This window comes from Rhinolophus hipposideros (genome assembly GCF_964194185.1).
Source record: "Rhinolophus hipposideros genome assembly, chromosome: 3".
Lineage (NCBI taxonomy): Eukaryota > Metazoa > Chordata > Mammalia > Chiroptera > Rhinolophidae > Rhinolophus > Rhinolophus hipposideros.
In genome coordinates, this window is record NC_138049.1 from 17,912,557 (window position 1) to 17,933,664 (window position 21,108).

The 21,108-nt window shown below is 36.7% G+C and overlaps 1 protein-coding gene across 6 annotated transcripts in view; it reads right to left on the reverse strand.

The window, feature by feature from the left end:
- Window positions 1–21,108, reverse strand: part of GRM1 (glutamate metabotropic receptor 1) — a 342,889-nt gene that overhangs the window by 91,859 nt on the left and 229,922 nt on the right. For all 6 annotated transcript variants that reach the window (XM_081045109.1, XM_081045111.1, XM_081045110.1 and 3 more), the window contains one exon: window positions 6,585–6,820. In XM_081045109.1, coding sequence (XP_080901235.1) covers window positions 6,585–6,820 — 236 coding nt within the window. The remainder of the gene's footprint in view (window positions 1–6,584; window positions 6,821–21,108) is intronic.

The following is a 21,108-nucleotide window of genomic DNA, read 5'->3' on the forward strand; positions in this document are numbered from 1 at the left end:
GTCAGATCGTACATTGGCTAGGACCTGGCTTATTCAGAATCACCGCAACTGAGAGATCACCCAGTTTATGCTCCATATTATCACTCGTATGTTTGAAGAATAACTCAGGCTTGTACATATACTGAGGGAGGATTCCAAGAAAGAGAATGGCAGTAGGTGAAACCTCTTGAGGTGTACACTTGGAACTAATAAGCTATAAAGTCAATCCAGATTGAACAGGTAGAAAACAAAACTGTACCTGTTAACGGGAGGAGCTGCAAATTCATATTTCAAAGGGCCTAGATACAAGGAGGGGTGAAAAATTGTGAAGTCTTTCACAAGCTCTAATTAATAGTACTAACTTCTTGATTGAAGGCAAATAATATTCTCCAGGAGTACATATTGATATGTGGGCCAAATTTCCAACAGCAAAGAGAAATTATTACCTAAATAAATTGGAACTTATCTCAGTTTATAGACAATCTTAATCTGGATCAAATGTTAATACAACCGATGTTACCCAATCTTATATAATAAGTTAATTCAAAATGGAAAGTCCATAAAGTTTGAACCTTAATAGTGAGGCAAACACATTATAAAGATTAGTACCAATCTAAAAATTGTAAATTGCCATTTCCAAGCTACTGGGGCAAGAGTACCCATGCTTAGAGGTCTTGAAATTTTGTTGTATCAGACTAGCTGTCACTATCTCACAAATCCTGAGCTTTGGGTGAACGTTACAGATATTATCCAAATTCTTTCATTATGTCTTGGATAATAACAAAATATAAACACATACCAGATTTTAAAAGGCATTGTGCCCATCTGTTCCCAGTTGGTACAATTAATAAGGGTAAAATATAAAATGACTATAAATTCACTGGATTGTGAAAAAGGCTGGTGAGGACAGAATGAAGCTGCTAAACTCATACAGTTAATATACTGTTAGTCTCAGCAAATCTTAATACCACCATATTACAAGACAATGGTAATATATGTTTTTAAGAAACCCAAAAATGGTCATGTTCTTAGATCAATAATGACATATTTAGGAGTCTCTAGGGAGGAAACAGCCCAAAAATAGTAACAAAAACAACCACGAAAATTCTGTACCATATTCAATGTTTTCTTATAAGAAGGAAATTGGAAGCAACCTAAATGTACAACAATGTAAGAAAGGCAGTAAATATAGCATTTTCATTCGGTAGAATCTTATGGAACTATTAAAATGGAGTTTGTAAGGACCATGCAGCAACATCAAAAAAATAAAGTATAATCGTAAGTGAAAACAAGATACAGAATATATGCACCCTATGATTATAACTATGAAAACAAAATGGATAAAAATAGCACAGAATTTCATGCAGTGCTGGTAGGAGTTGTCTTTTGGAACGCCTTACTTTTAAAAGCCTTAGAAATGTTTATATCTTTTGATTGAATTATTCAGCTTCTGGAAATATATCTTAAGAAAATTATCTGAAATGCAAAAAACTAAAGGTTTAAGAAGAAGAACTGTTGCCATCTCACAGGAGCTCTTTTCTTTTTATAATTCATGAAGAACTGAAAACAGTCTAAATGTGTGGGAAGAATGAAATGGTTAAATAAATTATAGCTTATCTGTTTGTGGAATGTTATGCCCTTTTCTAAGAACAAAAGATTCTAATGACAAAGAGAAATTTAAAACTGCATGAAAATTTTAAAAAATTAAAAAATAACACCACAAATTTGACAATGTATTTAGTAGAAATATATAAAACATTTACAGTGATTATCAGTGGTTACATAAAGGCACTTCCGAAATGCTCTTCATCTTTCTTATGCTTTTCTATATTTTTAATTTGTATATGTTAAAGCATAGTAAGTATGAATTGCTCTGATAATTAGACAAAATTATAAAAACCTACATAGAAAAAAATAAAATATCTATATTTGCACTGTATAAGTTTGATTAATTAAGTGTTGTGTACTTGTTTTTTCTAGTTTTCACATCCTGGGCTGTAGTTATATTAAATTTATCATTTCAAAAACTATAAATTTTAATGAGGTAGCCCATTTCATAACTTATTTACTCTCTAGTAAGACATAACACTTATAACAACACTTTACCTTTATGTAAGAATTTACAGGTTGCAAAGTATTATTTCACTCGATTCTCACAACACCTGTGTGAAGTAGAAATTAATGTGTTACAATTGCAGACATTGAGCCTTAGAGGTGAAGTGAGGTCCACCAAGTCATGGGGCAGGTGCCAGTGTGGGACCCAGTGGTTGAATTTCCAAATGCAATAGTCTCTCAGCTCCCATCAAATCTTTCTGGCTATTCTCATCAGGAAAGATGAGAATTGCAAACATGACACAAATACTGTAAGCAACTAACACATTTACTGGAACAGAGTGACTTGGATTTGCTTTAAACCTACTCTTTCCACTATCCTGATGATGATAAATGTTTTAGAAGTTAGGCTATCTGCTTCCGTTAGTGCTTTTCCAACACATTTCCAAAGCCTCAATATTCTCAACTAATTAAGCAGTAATGTAGACTTTGCATGAAGTACTTTTTAATTAGCCACAGTGATTCTCAAATTATTCAGCCTGGGTTCAAGACCCTTAATAGTCAAATTGACAATCTAGTGCACATGAACTCTTTATTTAAATAGTGACATCTGAGATTAAGTTAAATAAAGGTTTCTATGGACACTAATTGCCATATCAAAAATTTCCAAAACACCCCTAGTGACCCAATTAGAAGAGATCAAAATGAGTGACAGAAACAGTAGCTATCTATTGTATGGAAAGGTTAATTCTACTTTATCACACTAATTTTCATAAATATGGCTGCATATTCATTTGAAGACTATAAAATTTATTTATATTCAAGGATCTCAACTAGATAAGAATGATAGATAAAGTGAAAGTTTGTATTGCTCTTAAACAACATGGAAGCCTATTTTACAGCACTGAAGAGCAGGATGAGTTTACGGGAATGTATGTATACACACATAGATAGCATAGACCAACTGACAATGATAAAATTCTAGGATTTCCGTGGCAGAAAAGGTCAAAAAAATTCATGAATTAGTTCTAAATAAGAGAGTATAATGCTAAGTGAAATAAGTCAGACAGAAAAAGCAGAGAACCCTATGATTTCACTGATATGTGGTATATAAACCAAAAATAACAAAAGAACAAGACGAACAAATGAGAAACAAAAACTCATAGACACAGATAATAGTTTAGTGGTTACCAGAGGGTAAGGGGGAAGAGGAGTGGGAGGCAGAGGAGGGTAAGGGGGATCAAATATATGGTGATGGAAGGAGAACTGACTCTGGGTGGTGAACACACAATGGGATTTATAGATGATGTAATACAGAATTGTACACCTGAAATCAATATAATTTTACTAACAAATGTCACCCCAATAAATTAAAAAAAAAAGTTAAAGAAGCTTTCTGCCTTCCTTAGAACGAAGAACCAAGAAAAATATTTGCTGAAACTTGACTCCAGAATGGAATGCAAACATAAACATGTTTGTTCAGGGTTGTAATTACATGAGAAGCTCTTAAAAGTACCTTTGGGCATCAAGCATAATATAGGAACAATTTATAAATTGGAACATTGCTATTTTCTGCTGTGAATGTTCACCAAGTTCAGACTTTAACCTTGACATTTGCATGTACTGTGACATGCAATGTTATTATTAAATGTGGCTACAGAGTTCCACTTTTGTTTGAGAACTCAGGTCACAAAATATTATCCCGGAAATTCTTACACAAAGACATTCAAGCATGTTCAGTAAGCAGTCTTCTGAGTTTTTCTAATGAACCACACTGACCACGTGACATGTATAATGGCATCACTGATAGGCATCTCAAACTTGTCTGAAATCTAGCTCCCGCTCCTTCCCCAGCCTGCTTTTCCTAGTCTTCCCCACCTCAGGAAATAGTGACACCTTCTTTCCAGGTGTTCAGACCAAAGTCATTCTTGCCGATTCTGTCAGCAAATCCCCTCACATTCAAAATAATATATTCAGAATTCAACCACTTCTCTCCACCAGGGTTGTGACTACTATTGCCCCTTCCTCCACACTCTCACCTGTATTACCTTCTCACTGCTCTGCTTCCTTCTGCCTTTTCCCATTCTGTCAAAGCTTAAAAACTGTATCAAGAGTGGTTCTGTTCAGAAAAGGTAAGGCAATTGTATCACTGCTGTACTTGAACTTCCCAGTGGTTTCCATCTCACTCAGAAAAAAGCCAAAGCCCTCACTAAGGCGTTAAGTCCTGCATGATATAAATGCACACCTGTGTTCCTCTCTGACTTACCTCCGACTATTCTAGCATTCACTGCTCCTGCATTCTGGGCTCCTTACTGGTCTTCCACTAAGCCAGGCAGCTGACCCCTCTTTTTAGTCCCTAGATAGTCCCTCTGCTTGGAATGCCCTCCCCCAGTGTTTGCACAGCCCACTTTCTCATAGCCTCCACACCTTTACCCAAATGTCACCTTCTCAGTGAGGCTTTCTCCAACCTTTCTCTTTTAAACTGCAAATCCTCTATCCCGTCATTTCCTGTCCCCATTCTTTACTTTCTCTGATGCTCTTAGGACTCACTAAATAAGAATATATTTTTGCTTAATTTATTTTTGTTTATTGTTTATTTCCCTGAACTAGAATGTAAGGTTATTGATAACAGTTCTTTTCCTCCTATGATTTCTGCTGTATTTCCATCTCCTAGAATAAAGCGTTGCACATAGTAGGTGCGCAGTAAATTTTATTGAATGTTGAATGACTAAAATATATTTCGTTTACTAAATAATTGTCCTTAACTTTTAGTGTAAAGACAGTCAAACTCATCAACTCCCTACACTAAAAGAATACACTGATTAACTGATTAATTCAACACTAAAACATGACAGATTCCAGAGATCCACGCTGTACACAGTTCTATGAGGGTTGCAAGACCTCTCTATCTTCCAACATCTTACATTTTAAGAAAGAAAACAAAATTATTAGGAAACGATTAGAGAACAATAAAAGGTAACGTATTACTAAATGCTAAGTCCAAAAGGAGCCAAGCACAATGGTGTTAAGAGATGCATGTTCTACTTCTACTGCTGCCATTGGACCCACGGAAACTGCTGCCCCTCCAACCTCAATCTCTTCATTTTGCAAATGACACAAAATCACTAGGCTCATTAGTGTTTAATTTCTGTCGGTCTCTTATTTGGGAGACAGGAGAAGTCAGTTGAGATTCCTAGGTGACAGAGATTGGTAGCTAATTGTCACTTGCGCCCCATACAGCCCCCCTCCCATGGTTCTCAACCTCCTAAGAAGCCATACTGAGGAAGTTCTAAAAATCTTGATTGATTAAAGACAGACCGACACCAGGCAATTTCTCAGTGAACTCTGCTGAACCTTACAGAGTCAGACATATGTCACTGCATTTAAATATACTGGTATTTTAAATAATTATCTAACATCAAAGTGTGAATATTATTAAAACTAAAAGTATTTTATGTAATTAGCCATCTTCTTACCTTGTATAAAATCTCACTGTCTTTGGCTTTTATTTATCTATATTATCTGCATGAGGTGTTTGAATTACTCAGAGGGAGTACAAATTTCTGTAGGTCGAGAGTCATGAGTTATACATTTCTCTGTCCCTACCCCCCTTTTTTTGCTGTAATACAGTGTTTTATACATGCAAATTATATGAATAAATAGGTCCTAGACTTTTCTAAATAATATCTGCTCAGTTTAGTTACACGAAATATGAGAACATGCCACACAACTGTGCTATAAATCTAGTCATGGATACAGGACTTAATGCCTGCCCATCATGCATGGACAGCTGGCTTTGAATGGCACCATGGTAGACCAAAGTTGATCTATCTGCAGCATGGGCAATACTGAGAAAGGACAGGGGACAGCAATGGCTCTATGCAGTAATGATAATACTCATAAAACTAGCATGTTAAGAAGCCTGGATTAAGTCATTACTGGCAGAGGACATCCTGTGAAGCTCGCCAACCCCCTGAAAGATCTAGACAATATGCTAGTTAGCAATGCTTGGGAAACATCTGATCACTGGAACCGTCATTCCTTTTTCTGGATGACAGTGCAGAGTTCCCTGCCACCTATGCCCACATACACCCATGTGGATGGAATGGCCCTAGGTGACATTATCCCATCTCCTCCTTACTTGTATATTGAGGCAAGCAAGTCATAAAGAAGAAAAAGCCATCAAACTAGTGTTGCTTACTTATGTCTGTGGCTAACATCTCAGAAGCATGCCTGCAATGAAATCTCTTCCCTTTGGTTTGAAAAACTAGATACCTGAATTCTCAGTTTGCTTTTCCTTTACTGATGCCTTGATTTCCTTTACTGATCGCTTGCTCCACCAGAGACCAAAGCAGTCTTTCCAGAAAAAAGAAACATGAATCCCTGGGGCAATACCTACTCCCCTCCTCATTCTACCTATTTGTAAATAAAGATGGCCATTTAGTCTTTGCATCTCCAGCCTTTGCCCCTTCTACTGTCATTCAGCAAGCGGCAGTGGGGCTGGAGGAGGTGAACAAACCTCTGAGTTGTGATTTTTTGTGAACACCAGTTACCTGTGCAGATTCTTTTGAAGTTGGGATTTTCCAGAGGGTGTCCCGGGAGGCGGCACTGGAACCGATGCTGCCAGAACTCAGGAAACCAGGGATTCCTCGTATTAGTGTCCAGCCTTAGTCTCAGGAAATAATCATCAAAGGACCTGACCTCTGGAGACTGTAGCTTTATCGTGATTCCCCCGTTGGCTTCCACCTCATAACCTTCAATGACTTCATCTCTGTCTGCCCATCCATCACTAAAAAACATCAGGGGCCAGGGTGGGGAGAGAGAAAGACAAACATCTCACAAATCGAGCTCAGAATTATGTAGGAATGAAGCAATTCAGCAAGGGTAAGGTCTATTTTCAGCCATCATTGCTCCCCATCAATGACTGTTTTCTTTTTCTTTTCTTTCTTTCTTTTTCCTTTTCTATTTTTTTTTTTATTGTGCAGAGGAGAAAGTTATGAAATCATAATATCCTGTTTGTTTTTCACAGTAAGGGAAGTAATGATGAAGATGAAGATATTAACAATTACAATAACTAACATTTATTGAGCAATTTTTTGTCATCCGATTCTATGCTACTCACTTTGACTGAGTCAGAAGATGTTCTAGAATCTTGGGGGAGCTGGGATATGGATCAGGCAGCCTGGCTCTCAAGTCCAGGGCTCTTCACAAACTGACCACAAAGCTCATCAGTTCCCGTCAAAATCAGAAAATAAGACTCAGGCACTCAGGGTGTTCCTTCCCAATGAGAGCTCTGCAAGCTTTCAGGGTTGCAATCAAGACCATTATATAAGCTGCATTACATGGGATAGAGCACTGATTTAGCTCAGAAACATGACAACCACAGATTTTGCTCCTGGACATTGTTCAAATTTGCATTGCTTAGAAGTGACCAGATGCTTTTTCCCCTCTTCTAATGTTAATTCAAAATAACAGCATAAAAAGAAAACAATACCATTCCCCCAAATAATCTTGCTAACTGAATGGGAATTCACTGATATTTTAGTCAGTGGGTTTGAATTTTTCTAATTTGGTCTCCTCTAGCATATGAACATCTGCCATGAGTGGTGCAGCCCCAATTTAATTCAAGTGTACATACCCATACCCTAGGCCAAGCCTTGTGTGAGTGGCTGTAATTCCTTTCCAAGAGGGTGTCAAACAAAAATGGCACTGGACAGTTAAATAGGCAGAACAGGTTTTATTGAAGACTATTTCAATAGGCCAGACACTGAACCCAATCCTCTGAAACAAAAAGTGGGAGGGATTTTAAACGCTGGGGTGAGCTAGTGAGAAAGTGCTAGAGGACAGTGAGGGGATTTGGTCAATGTGATGAAGCCATCTGCATTTGATAATTGTCTCTTATCTAAGTTAGATTCCCGCTTTCCCACAGAAACTGGGGGGTGAGGGTTTGCTATCACTCTTGATTACGTTTCATAGGGATGGCTCCCAGGTGCCTGAGAAAGAAATTTCTGTTCTAAAACTTGGCAAAGGCTGGGCGCAAATTTATATCTCAAAGGGACAGAGAAAGAATTTATAATGGCATGTTTTTGAAAGTAAAGTCTCTAAGAAAAGAGAAATCCTTCCTTCCATCCTTCCTTCCTTCAGCTTTTACCTAGCACCCACGATGTGTCAGATGCTCTACAACGCTCAGGATTCAGTGGAGAATGAGGCACGCTATTCTTTGCTCTTATTGTGTTACAGACTTTTGGGGGAAACAGACACTAAATAAGAATTACAGATGCTATGAAGGTAAAGAAGGGACCAATACTACAACGAGGAGGAGCTTGGGGGTTTACCGTAGTCAGATGTGTATGTGCATATGTGAGAGTGGGTGGGACAGGGGTGATCGGAAGTGGCTTTCCTAAGAAAGTGGTGCCTGATCTTAGACCCAAAGGATTATTCAGGTGAAAATTTGAAGAGGGATTGATGTAGAAGGTTCCTGGTAGATCATCTAACATAGGAAAGAGTATGGCTCATTCAGGGAATTTAGAGAGTCAGTAGGGCTGGAGCATTGAGAGAACTGTGGTAGGAGATGGGGTGGAGGCATAAATCCTAGCCTAGGAACTGTTAGCCTAGGGACTACAGGAAGTTCTCAAAGTACTGTAAGTCTATTCCCACAAGGCTACTCAGCTCTGCTCCCTCGTGATAGATGACTTGAGTATTTTTCTGGCAAGTCCTTCTCTACTCACCATTACCGATATGATGACCAGTCAAACTGATTAAAGAAAATAAAATGATGGACTGACTTATCTTTCGATATGCTCAGTCTACTGAAAAAAGCTCAAACTAGTTTAACTAGATTTATTTGCCTTTATATCACAGCAATCAATTTAAGATCTGAGCTATATAATTCATGTCATGCTGGAAAAAAAGGGTAAAAATAAAACCAGTTAGGCTCTTAAGATGTTCTGCCTATGAGTATATATTTAAAATCAAAATGACATAACTTGAAAAAAGAATTACTTTTTGACATAAAGTTTAGGCCCGGACTGTGTTTCTCTCCAAGGTTTAATATTATGTGAGACTCATGTGTGTGTGTAGTCTGAACAAGAAACCCAAATTTTTTTAAAATGTATAAAATGACACATTTTTTGTATTAAAAAAACAATAAAAAATCATTCTCAGCTTATAAAAGCAAGTATCATATGTTGGGGCTAGAAGCAGAGAAAGCGTGACCTCTTGCCTTTTTTCCAGCAACACAGAGAAACACATCATAGGCCTAAACCTTCATGGATGACTACAGACAATTTGAAGTCAGAAGGTTTCGTGATGTGGGGCCCTAAATCCCTTTTGCCAGTTGGTCAAAGCCCCTCGTCCTCACTATAGATAAGCCGCTTCCAGAAATTTGAGTTGGTATTAAATCCAAGAGGTCACAAAATCAAGGAGAACCAGATGTGCTAGAGAAAATGTTCAACTGGGATTCCTTGGCAAATATCTTTTGAAGTGTTAATGGCTAAAGTTTTGTTTAAGATCTTAAAGTGGCTGAAAAACATCCGCAAAGCAACTCCTAGTTTTCATATATTTAAACTATTTTGTCTGTACACCAGTTGTCTTATGTATTTACAGGGAATATTAAAGGATTTTCGCTGTTTAGTTGTATAGGCATATTGATTTTGCTTTGGTGAATTCCCCGGAAAACACACTTGGAAACAGGAAGTCGGCAGCTTGCCTGATAACCTGTGTAAGTTTTTCCTTTTGTTGCTGATGGTGACATTGGTGTGACTGAGCTGGTGCCGACCTGCAGCCACCTGTTCACCCGAGGGCCTGGAGTGCATCCCGCTGAGCTGGTGCTGACCAGCCTCAAAAGTGCTGAACTCTCTACAAGGCACGTTCACGGCCTCGCGCAGCTTCTGCTGCTCCATCTGTCTCCCATTTATGAGCTCCTTTTCCTATCTGGGGTCTGGAAATAAAACTGTATCATGTGGGTGAGCAGGGGGAACATTTCACAAAAAGCTACTTGTCCTAACTATTCCTCACAAATGTACAGTAATCTTTACACGGAGCTGTTCTTTCACGAGGCTGTCCTTCTCTTCCCACAAAATCATTGTTCCAACCCCTAGAAAATTTCACAATCCAACTTGAATAATAAGATTTTTTTCTACTTAATAAATTCTGATATCAACAACAGGAAATATTATTTCTTATTCTACCAGTTATAACTTGACAAGAGCTACATGAGTGTTATTTTTGCATTGTATCAGTAAAATCAATTTAATAAGCAGATCGGTAGCAAAAGAAAACAGAAATACAATAGTATTCATTTTTAAAATTGTTCAAAAACATTTTAGTAAAACCAGTTTACATTCAATTAAAATACTTAAGTCTAGGGAATAAAGCAATTTGATTTGTGGTATGAGTTTGAGTAATTGAGCGTACCTGATAATAAAACTACAATTCTTTAAAACTATTCACAGATTACATTATAATCAGAGATACAAGAAAAGCATAATAAAAACACTATTTTCAAAAATGTATGTGAACAAGCACAAAATTCTATAAATTGCAATGCTAATCATATTTACAAAGGTTGAAGAAATGTAGCATAATGTAATTCAAATTAGGTGATGTCAATTGTGGGAAATTTTCTGGAGGTCATAGCAACTTTTTCGATAATAATTTAGACTGGCTCTACTCATTCAACATTTATTCACTAAGAATGTTGCATGAGTGAGGTATTTTGCTGACTACACTATATACATTGCTAAAAAGTATAGGCAAGGCTCCTGCCCTCAAGGCAATTACAAAAGAGGAGAAGACTGGCCTTGAATACCCAATAGCCACAGGGCATTGCAAAGACTGAAAGGAAAGGAAGATGGCTTCAGGAGCACAGAGAAAGGCCAAGGGATCATGTCAAGGGAGATTCTGCCCAAGTAGAAGTGACATCTGAGACTTAAAGGATGAGTTCAAGCTACACAGGTAAAGGGGAGATGGAAAAGGGACCAGCTAAAGAAGGGACAAAGGTTTCAAATGACAACAAGGCATTCACTTTACTTAACAGTGTGCAAGGTCCAGAATGCTAGGAGAAGCACAGGCAAGATCTAGAAGAACCTTAATATCCTTGTTAATTAAGGGGTTTGGATTTTATTTTTATGGCGGTGAGAAACTACTCAGACTTTAAGCAGGGATATGATATGATTAGATTTGTTTTAGAAAGAACATTCTAGAAAGTACCTAGACTGTACTTGAGACACTTCTTTGGTTCTAGAATTCTTAGATAAAAGCTGTGGAAACACACAAATAGATATGCACACACACACACATGTACACAAACATGCATACACACACAGGCTAATTACATTACAATATGAAAGCACAGCAGAGGTGTTGATGAACCAGGGATTGGTGTAGTGCTCACAATTAGTTTAGATTTAATTTTAAAATTAGTTGCTGCTATTGCCATGAATAGAGAATTGACACAAACTGTAGATCTTTTTATTTAATTATCTGGGACAGACATTTAGATGTCACTCAGGCTACTGATAATCAGAAGTGAGGACACGGGGATACTTTCACCTTTTCTGCCCTGCACTGCTCGAAGTAGAAATCAAACAAAAGGATTACTTCTAGCCCTGTGGTGTTTCAGTAGAAAATTAACCAAAGTGGAGGAGGGAATGGGAAGGTGTCAAAGGCAAAAGAAGAAAAATTAAGAGAATTATCAAGAAGTTGAACCTGTATGTAAAGGAGATCAGGTGAGATCAGTTATCCTTATTTTCCAATCTGTTCCTTACCCCTATTCCCCAACCCATGCCCGGCGTCCTGAGCCTGGAATCATCTGCCACCTTGTGACTATCCTCCTCTCCTAGAAGAAAAGGAGGGTGAAGGTATCTACCAATAAATATTGCACACAACCATGTCATTGCGAGAGGGCCATATCCTAAACCTTCTCCAGGCCATTTTTCACTTATCAAGATAATTTCAACTTGATGTGAAAGAAAGGAGGGCCAATGAAGGGAGTTACTTGTGGACAAGTACAATAGTTCCCCCTTATCCATGGGGGTAGGTTTCAAGACCCCCAGTACCAAACTATGGATAGTACCAAACCCTATATATACACAGTACTATGTATTTTTCATATATATATATGTTTGTGTGTGTATATATATATGTATATATATATATATACACACACATATATATGTCTATTATGAAATTTAGTTTATAAATTAGGCACAGTAAGAGATTAACAACAATTATAAACAATAAAATAGAATAACTATGACAAAAAAATAAGGGTTACTTGCCCACAGGAACTGCAATTCTAGTTGATCTGATAATTGAGATGACTACAAGTGACTAATGTTGGGGTAGCACATACAGCTTGGATGTGCTGGACAAAGGGGTGATTCATGTACTGGGCGGGATGCAGCGGGATTGTGTAAGATTTCATCATGCGACTCAGAACAGCATGCAATGTAAAACTTATGAGTTGTTTATTTCTGGAGTTTTTCTTTTAATATTTTTGGACTGTGTTTGATTGTGGGTAACTGAAACCATGGAAAGTGAAACCATGGATAAGGAAAGACTACTCCAGATCTTTTTCTTCCTTCAAATTCTATTACCAAAGTAACAGCCCAATTTGTCTCTCATTCAACTAATCCTGTAAGACAATATGAAACAGGAATTGGTTATTTCAACTTTCTAAGACTGTTTCTGCACCTATAAAATAGGGATGGAAATGGTATGAACCTCTTAGAGTTATGTGATAATTAAATGAGATAATCCATGTAAAACACTTAGCCCAATATCTAGCACACGAGGGAGTCTTACTAGATGTTACAAATTCTTGCCTTTTTTTTAATTAAAATTTATTGGTATGACAATGGTTAGTAAAATTACATAGGTTTCAAGTGTACAGTTCTGTAATACATGCTCTATAAATCCCATTGTGTGCCCACCACCCAGAGTCAGTTCTGCTTCCATCACCATATATTTGATCCCTTTTACCTTCATCTACCAGCCTCCACCCCCTTACCCTCTGGTAACCACTAACCTATTGTCTGTGTCTATGAGTTTTTGTTTCTTTATTTGTTTGCATTGTTCCTTTGTTGCTTTCAGTTTTATATCCCACATACCAGTGAAGTCATATGGTTCTCGACTTTTTCTGTCTGACTTATGGGACTTCGCTTAGCATAATACAAATTCTTTACCATCAATCTCTTCATGATGCAATGTACTGAGCTACATCTACATTTGGGAAAGACTTCTCTACAAAAGTGCTACTCACAGTGTGATCCAAGGATTAGTGGCCAGCTCATGAACTACTTGTTACCAGTCTGTGAGGCAGTAAGTATACAGAGAATTAGAATAAGCATTTAGAAAAATCTATAGCAGTTAGACATTGTTGCAAAATCTAAGAACATGATTGGTGAACTCATGTCATTGAATAGAATATAAACACTTTGGTTTTAAATTCATATAGTAAATTGCCTGTGGCTTAAGCTGTATGTATGTCACATGCAGTAAAGCCATCTTATAATGTGTGACATTTTAAGGTTACTTTGCCAGCTGTAACCCAAAAGTATATAAACATCTGAGAATGTTAAAGCACTTATTTTTATAAATTTGTTTTTATAATAACTTTAAATTTTAATCAAGTCTATCTTATAAATTAATATTTAATATTATTTTCTAAATTAGGGAAATGAAATTCATTATTTACTTTAACTCCAATTATATGTGGCCACACAAGCTTCACTGAACTTTTTGTTTTCTTTTAATATGACACACAGCTGAATGTGGCAATCATATTCAAATGAAGACAGGACAATGGGAATTGATTCCACAGAAATGAGTGCAAGAAGAGGTCCAACGAAATATCCCGGAAACTATGTCAGCTTATATATCGAATTTTGTTTTTATCCCAAATTGATAGTGAAGTGCTGAAACCATAATCTATTTTTGTAGAGCTGTTTAAGCTGAAAAATACATGAAATCATCAACACTCACTAATCATTTATACAAAAAAAAAACCATAAAGAGTTAAATTCAAATAATTTAAATAAATAAGTCTCAGAAAGAAAAAGTGTTGAATTAAAAAATGGAAAGAAGCACATGTTCAATATTCCACATATAATTAGTGTTTCATGAGTTTTATATGAAGTGGCATTTTGAGTTGCTAAGTCTAAAATACTCGTAGAGTTGCCAAGATACTACTGACTGACTGTATAAACATACTTAGAAATGTTCAGCGACTCTGGTAAAGAAGGTACCTCAGGTACTACTTTCTGATGTCATCCTAGCTCGACGATTTCTGAAATTATCTAATAGTATGGGAAACCAACCCACTGAGTAAGTAAATCTGGCAAAGCACGTTTTCCCTGTAACTTGGTGAATGTCCAGATATGGCTTCTGGAGCACTTCTTGTAGTACATGTGCAATGCGACAATGATGAAGATTTGAAGGAAGAAGTCCCTGCTCTCTTTTAGATCTTTTAGCTTCATTGCTGAGACACACCACTAGCTCTAAATTTTATAAAATTATGAAGCGGTATTTTGTCAACAAATGTAGTTGGCAGTTTAAGTTCCTTCTAAGTGTATATTCTGATGCTGCAACTGCCAACATCAGGAAAACATTCTGGAATAGTTACCTCAGTTAAGTAGATTGTGAGAGAATGTAAGTCAATGTGATACTTCCTTCATTGACAAAGTCGTGATTTACCAAAAAAAAAGAAGAAAAAAAAAGGCCAGCTGAAGTGACCAATTCTTAGTGACATCATACTACAAATTGTGAATTCTGTAAGAACCGATATATCGGAGGTGGCTTTCATTGGCTCATCAGAACTGATGGTTAGCCTTTTTTCTGAATGCTGTGTTCAGCGACTTCATGTTGATAGGTTAACATTATCCATGATAGAGATATGTACTTTAAAAAAACCCGTAAATGTTAAAAATTAGGGATCCTTTGTCATTTATTTTTTCCCCCACATAACCAGTTGTGATAATGGGGAACCTGACCATAAACAGATACTATTTGTATTAAGGGGAGGTTATGTCAAGAGTGTTTGAACTACAGAACAAACGCTTTGTGCCTCTTCAGAATAGAAAATCAGTTTGGTCCCAACATTTAAACATATCAATAAGAAAGCCTGACTTTTTCTTTTAACAGATACCTTTGATATGTTTAATGATCTTTATATTTCCATGAAAAAAAAAGAATTGTTTTCCAAATAGGAGCTGAGATCAAAGGGCAAAATTAAAAGTTAGAAACTTTGAAAAACGAGTGTTTTATATATTGCTAGGTCACAACACTAATTAGAAAAATAATCGTCAGTGAGGAAACATGATCTTGATACTATTATCTGCAAGTGTTGTCAGCGAACACTTTATGAATTTGATTGCCTTAGTTTCTTGGCTGCCATAACAAAATACTGCAGACTGGTGGTTTTAATAACAGAAATGTATTTTCTCACAGTTTTGGAGAATAGAAGTCCAAGATCACGGTTCTAACTGATTGTTTCTGGTGAGAGTTCTCTTCTTGGCTTGCAGACTATGTCCTTACATGGCCTTTCCTCCCCGGCATACACACACACACACACACACACACACACACACACACACAAATACACACTGAGAGAAAGAGAAAGAGAACAAGCGCTCTCTTTTTTTGTTGTTTTTCATTTTTTGTTTTTCTTATAAGGACACCAATCTTATTGGATCAGGGTCCCAGCCTTATGTCCTTACTTAACCTTAATTACCTCATCTAAAGGCCTTATCTCCAAATACAGTCAAATTGGAGGTTAGGACTTCAACATGTGAATTTAGGGGGGAGGGGATACAATTCAGTCCACTGCAGGTGAAATGTTATTAAATTTATTATTCATTTTTAAAATCCTCATCTAAGAAATTAATGGATCCACAATCCATTTATTTCATGAAAAGGTAATTTGAATTGAACTACAACCTTATGGATAAATAATTGGAACTGGCTACTGATAAAATATTGAAGATGACTTTTTAAAATACAGCATCCCTTGCTTTACCTGGGATCAAAATTTAAAATGAATACCTCATACTTGTTGAAATTACAAAATTTCTTCTTTCATTTTCATCAACAGAGCTCTATGAGGGTAGTTATTCTATGAGGAATGTTACAAAAACAAAATAAAGAAGTAGTTTACAGTTTACATATGTATAATCCTATGCAAATATCATTGTTAATCCAATCCAAATTAGATAATCTAATAAACTCATTTATCAGAGTATAATATTTAAATATTGATATGCATAGTGTTTGTTTAAAGTGTGCATATAGGCATTTATAAATAGGGAACCCCTACTTCCTTTACAACTTTTTGTTTATTTACAATTTAGAACATCTAAAGTTTACGCATATAATAGTTATTTTTTACTACTAATCACCTAGGCATGCACTTCCAGTGACAAATGGGTACAGTTTTGTACTTCTTTTCTCCTTTGTTTCATTTATTTTTATTATATTTATTGAAATGAGATTTTATGTTGAGTCAAATATATAGCTTTGGATTTGTATTCTGCATATCCTTATCCTAATTAGATTTATTAGTAATTTATTTTTATTATATTTTACCAAAGTACAACTCCACACTAGATTGGAAATTTAAAAGAAGAAGGAGGAGAAGGAGAAGGAGAAGGAGAAGGAGAAGGAGAAGGAGAAGGAGAAGAAGAAGGAGAAGAGAGAGTTTAAGAAGCACTGTTCTAAAAGATCTCTCTAGCTTTCAAGCCTTAAAAGCTAAGGTAAAACCAATGTTATTACAATAGTTCAAAAAAAGGATACCTCAAAACCCCATCTTGATGTTTATGATAAATGAAGCCATGACTACCAAGTAGAGACTGTTCATTTTGTTGGGAAACCTGTGGTGGCTTCATTTCCGAAGGCAACATTTTACAGATCTGAACTACCATTATTTGCTCTTTGTTCTAAATCCCTGGCTGTTTTATTGCTGCTGAACCTTTATTTTTCAGGTCCCTATGCCATCCAAGTGAGAGGCTGCAATATTCCCAGATAATTGTTAAGAAACAACTAAAGGGAGGCAAGAGACCCATTAGAAAAAGAAAGCAATAAGGAGGCAGAATGATTCTGATTAAAGCATAAATCAGATTCTGGCACTCCTCTGCTTAAAACCCACCAGTGCCTTTCCACCTCACCCAAAGCCTTTCAATGAATACTTCAAAGGCCCTACACACTCTAATCCCCAGGACCTCTCTCATCTCTGCTGTTCTATGCTTTGCTCTGCCTCAGCCACACTGGTCACCTTGCTGTTCCTCAATGAGACAGGGGTACCTTGGCCTTAGGATTTTTTCCCTGCCTACACTACAAGAGTGCCAAAAATGTATACAAGTGGACACTTTGGTCAAGCAGTATTTTGCCATAATCAGAAGTGTCTGGATGCTGATGGTAACCACTTTGAGTGCCTCTTGTAATTGCAGAAGTCAAATGTGACTTGTATTCATCTATTGTTATCAATATATACTATTACAATTTTAATAGTTTTTCCTTTCTTAAAATGTGTATACATATTTTGGGCACATACCATCTGGGATTCTGGAATTCTCTTCACTTGAATATTTACATGGCTCACTTTTTTACTTCCTTCATATCTGATCAAATATCACATTCTCAGTGAGGTCTTTTCCTGTTTAAAGTTGTGTTCCTTCTCTCTATTCCTCCTCTCTACTCCCCTTTTCTCCTTAAAACATACTACTATCTTATATACTATATAAATATATTTTCTACATCTTTCCACTAAAATGAAAGCTCCACATAGGCATAGAGGTTTTTATTGTTTTTGCTCACTTATATAACCCCAGAATTTATAATAGTTCCCGGCTCATAGTAGGTGTTCATTATATATTTGCTAGATGAATTAATGAGTTAATGGATTAAAAAAACTCTATAAATTAATCTGTGTTCAAGAATTCATGTAGAATATTATAATCAGTGTATGCTGGAGGTGGCTCAAGGCAGCTAGCAAGAACCAACTGTTCGCATCTTTTCCCAGCTGTGCATTAAATCACTTCATGTTGGTAGATTGAAACTGTCCATAATAACAATATCTACTTTATGAGTATATCAGACTCCATTGAACATTATCCACGTGCCATAGAAATGTAGGCTCAAGTCTTTATTTACATTTATCAGAACAGAAAATATGTGAATGGACACTTTTCTGCTTTTCAACTGTCCACCACATATTTGCTATTCTCTAAGATATCTTAAAATTTTAAAGTGTTTTCAGGTTTTTATTAAGTTCCTGTTAGGAAATGAAGCTAATATTTTTTTTAATGAGAGGTGGTCTTGTTTTGATTACCTAGACTAATGAGTGACCCTGCAGAAATCAGTGAGGCCATTGGAGCTTAGGGCAAGTCACAGCTTTTTACTTGCACCTCATTTAGCACGCCCTATTTTCTATGTAATTATGAGCCCAGAAATAACTCACTGTTCAAGTCACAGAGACATCCCAAGTGCCATTCAGAAAAATCTTAAAATCATGTTCTCAGGGAAGTCGACGTGGCTCCCAAATCGTCTTGTGTAAGCCATCGGCTTACAATGGCTATCTATAGTAAGCCATTGGCTATAGAATTCCACAAGGACTAGGCCAGAACTGACCCATTTGAAGCTTAAATTCTGCAAGGTTTGAATGGAATTGAAGCTTTAGCTTTTGACTTAACTGGAGTTAAAAGTGAGCTTATTCAACAGGTTCTACCTCATCACTAAAATTCCCATTACCACTTATATCTTAGTGATCTCTGGTTCTGAGCCATCCTGGGATGGAAAGGAGGGCTCTGTTTATTGACCATGGATGGGAAGCAAGACCTATGCACATTTCTGTAAGAGAAAAAAAGAAATGTTCCTTGATGGAAGAAAGTAATACCCATTTGATTTTATGTCACATGGGAAAGGGGCACGTAAGTATACATGGAAGCAGGGAAAGAAGATATAATGAATAATAATATATGAGAGGTTTATAAAATAAAAGTAGAGAACGGATGAGTTAGGAAGATCTTGAGTAATTCTCAGAAATTGTGTTTCTGGGAAATTTTTTGAGTTGAAGGGTAATTGGATGTTTCAAATGGAACTGATGAGAGTCCTCAGGCAACAAGAATAATTCCTCACTGCTACAGATAATACAGCTTTGTGTCTGCAGTAAATATTTATGGAAGAAAGAAAAGAAGAAAAAACAGAGAGGAAGGGAGAAAGAAGAACTAAGATAGGAGCATATGAGGTCCACAGCGGTGGGAAAGTTAGCAGTACACATATAGAGGGATAATTTTCCAATACAGCTTTCTTATATTCTGAGATGCCAACCATGCAGTCAGGATATTTTTCTGTTCTTTATTTTTTTTAACTGATTCATTTCTCTTACTTGAACAAAAGGTCATAGCATAGCAATTTGTGGCTTTTCAAAAGTAATGCCAACAGTTTAGTAACTTCTGTAATGAATTCTCTTAACAGACCCAATGCAAATTACTCTCTAATTTCTAGATCCTTCCATTCAAAGGGAAAAAAATGTCCTAAACAAGTTTGGATCAATTTCTATATGACTCAGTAATTTATCCTAACTGTTCAAACTAGTCCTATATATTTTTTTATTAAAAGTAAAATTTTAAAAAAATTGCTAAGACTTCTCACAATGTGGTCAACTAAGTTGACAGAGCTACTTCTCTTACTCTGATTACCTAGAAATACAGAATAAAGTATAAACAAGAAACAAAAGGTAATTCCCCGGAGGTAGAAATGGTGAGAGGAATCAAAGTCAAACAATAGGCATGAGACAATGCAACAGCAGTCCACTAGGGTTTGGTCTCTGTGAAGGAGGCCCTGGAGAATTCAAAATGGGTTCTAAGATCCACCAGTGGTGTGACAGATGGTTTCATGAACTGTGGAAGTCAGAGTGTTGAAGCTGACACCCCAGCATAAAGCTGGGAGCCTTGGTGGGTGCAGAATCCAACTGGGTGGGGCTGAGATTGTTGCCCACCAGACTGAGGAGGCATGAAGTCAGTCTATGGATTAGGGTTAAAAAACACAGGGAGAAGTTACAATTCACACATGTGACGTCAGAAGTTACATAACCGAGATAGTACAAGAGTCATAAGCACAAAAATTATACTCTGAGGGACAGGTATGAGGTACCCATTATAAACATTCCTATTCAAAAAGGAAGAAAATGGAAAGAAGAATAGTCAGCAATCCCAAGCAATTTCAAAATCTAGCTGGGTGAGCAGCATAGGTTTTAAGGCCTGAGAATAATGCACTGTGGTCCCAGACTCTGCCTTTTTGTCCGAGGCTCTGTGTTCACAGAGATACCCTTCCTTCTGTATGAAGTAGACCACATGTATGCCGTTGAGTAGTTGATCAGTCTATTTCCTACCTGTATCATTTTGTAAGTCTGATAGTTTTATTCCACAATCTCTTAGTGCCTTTTAGTCAAAGCTGTCAGTGTTTCTTGCTGGCAAGACATATTCAAATAGCCTGTGGGTCTCTTGTGTATGTCAAGAAAATGTGTCCCATTAGACACAAGCCTCCTCCACAGATCTTTCCTAGATAATCCCATCTCTATTCTGCCTTCTTCACAGATGGCTGAGAGGATCTGCGAGTAGAATGTCTGAACTGAATGACCTGCTTTTTGACCCTTCTGCTGTAATAGCAAAAGCTCCTCCACAAGTCCTCTGCCCATTTTTTAATTGGGTTGTTTGTTTTCTTGGAGTTGAATTGAGTAAGTTTTTTATAGATTTGTGATATTAATCCCTTATCAGATATATCATTGCCAAATATCTTATGATTCAGTAATTCCACTCCTAGGCATCTACCCGGAGAAATCCAAAACTCCAATTCAAAAATCAGTATGCACTCCTATGTTTATTGCAGCACTATACACAATAGCCAAGATATGGAAACAACTGAAATGCCCATCGGTAGATGACTGGATTAAGAAGCTGTGGTACATTTATACAATGGAGTATTACGCAGCCATAAAGAAGAAAGAAATCTTATCATTTGCAACAACATGGATGGATCTAGAGAACATTATGTTAAGTGAAATAAGTCCGAAAGAGAAAGACA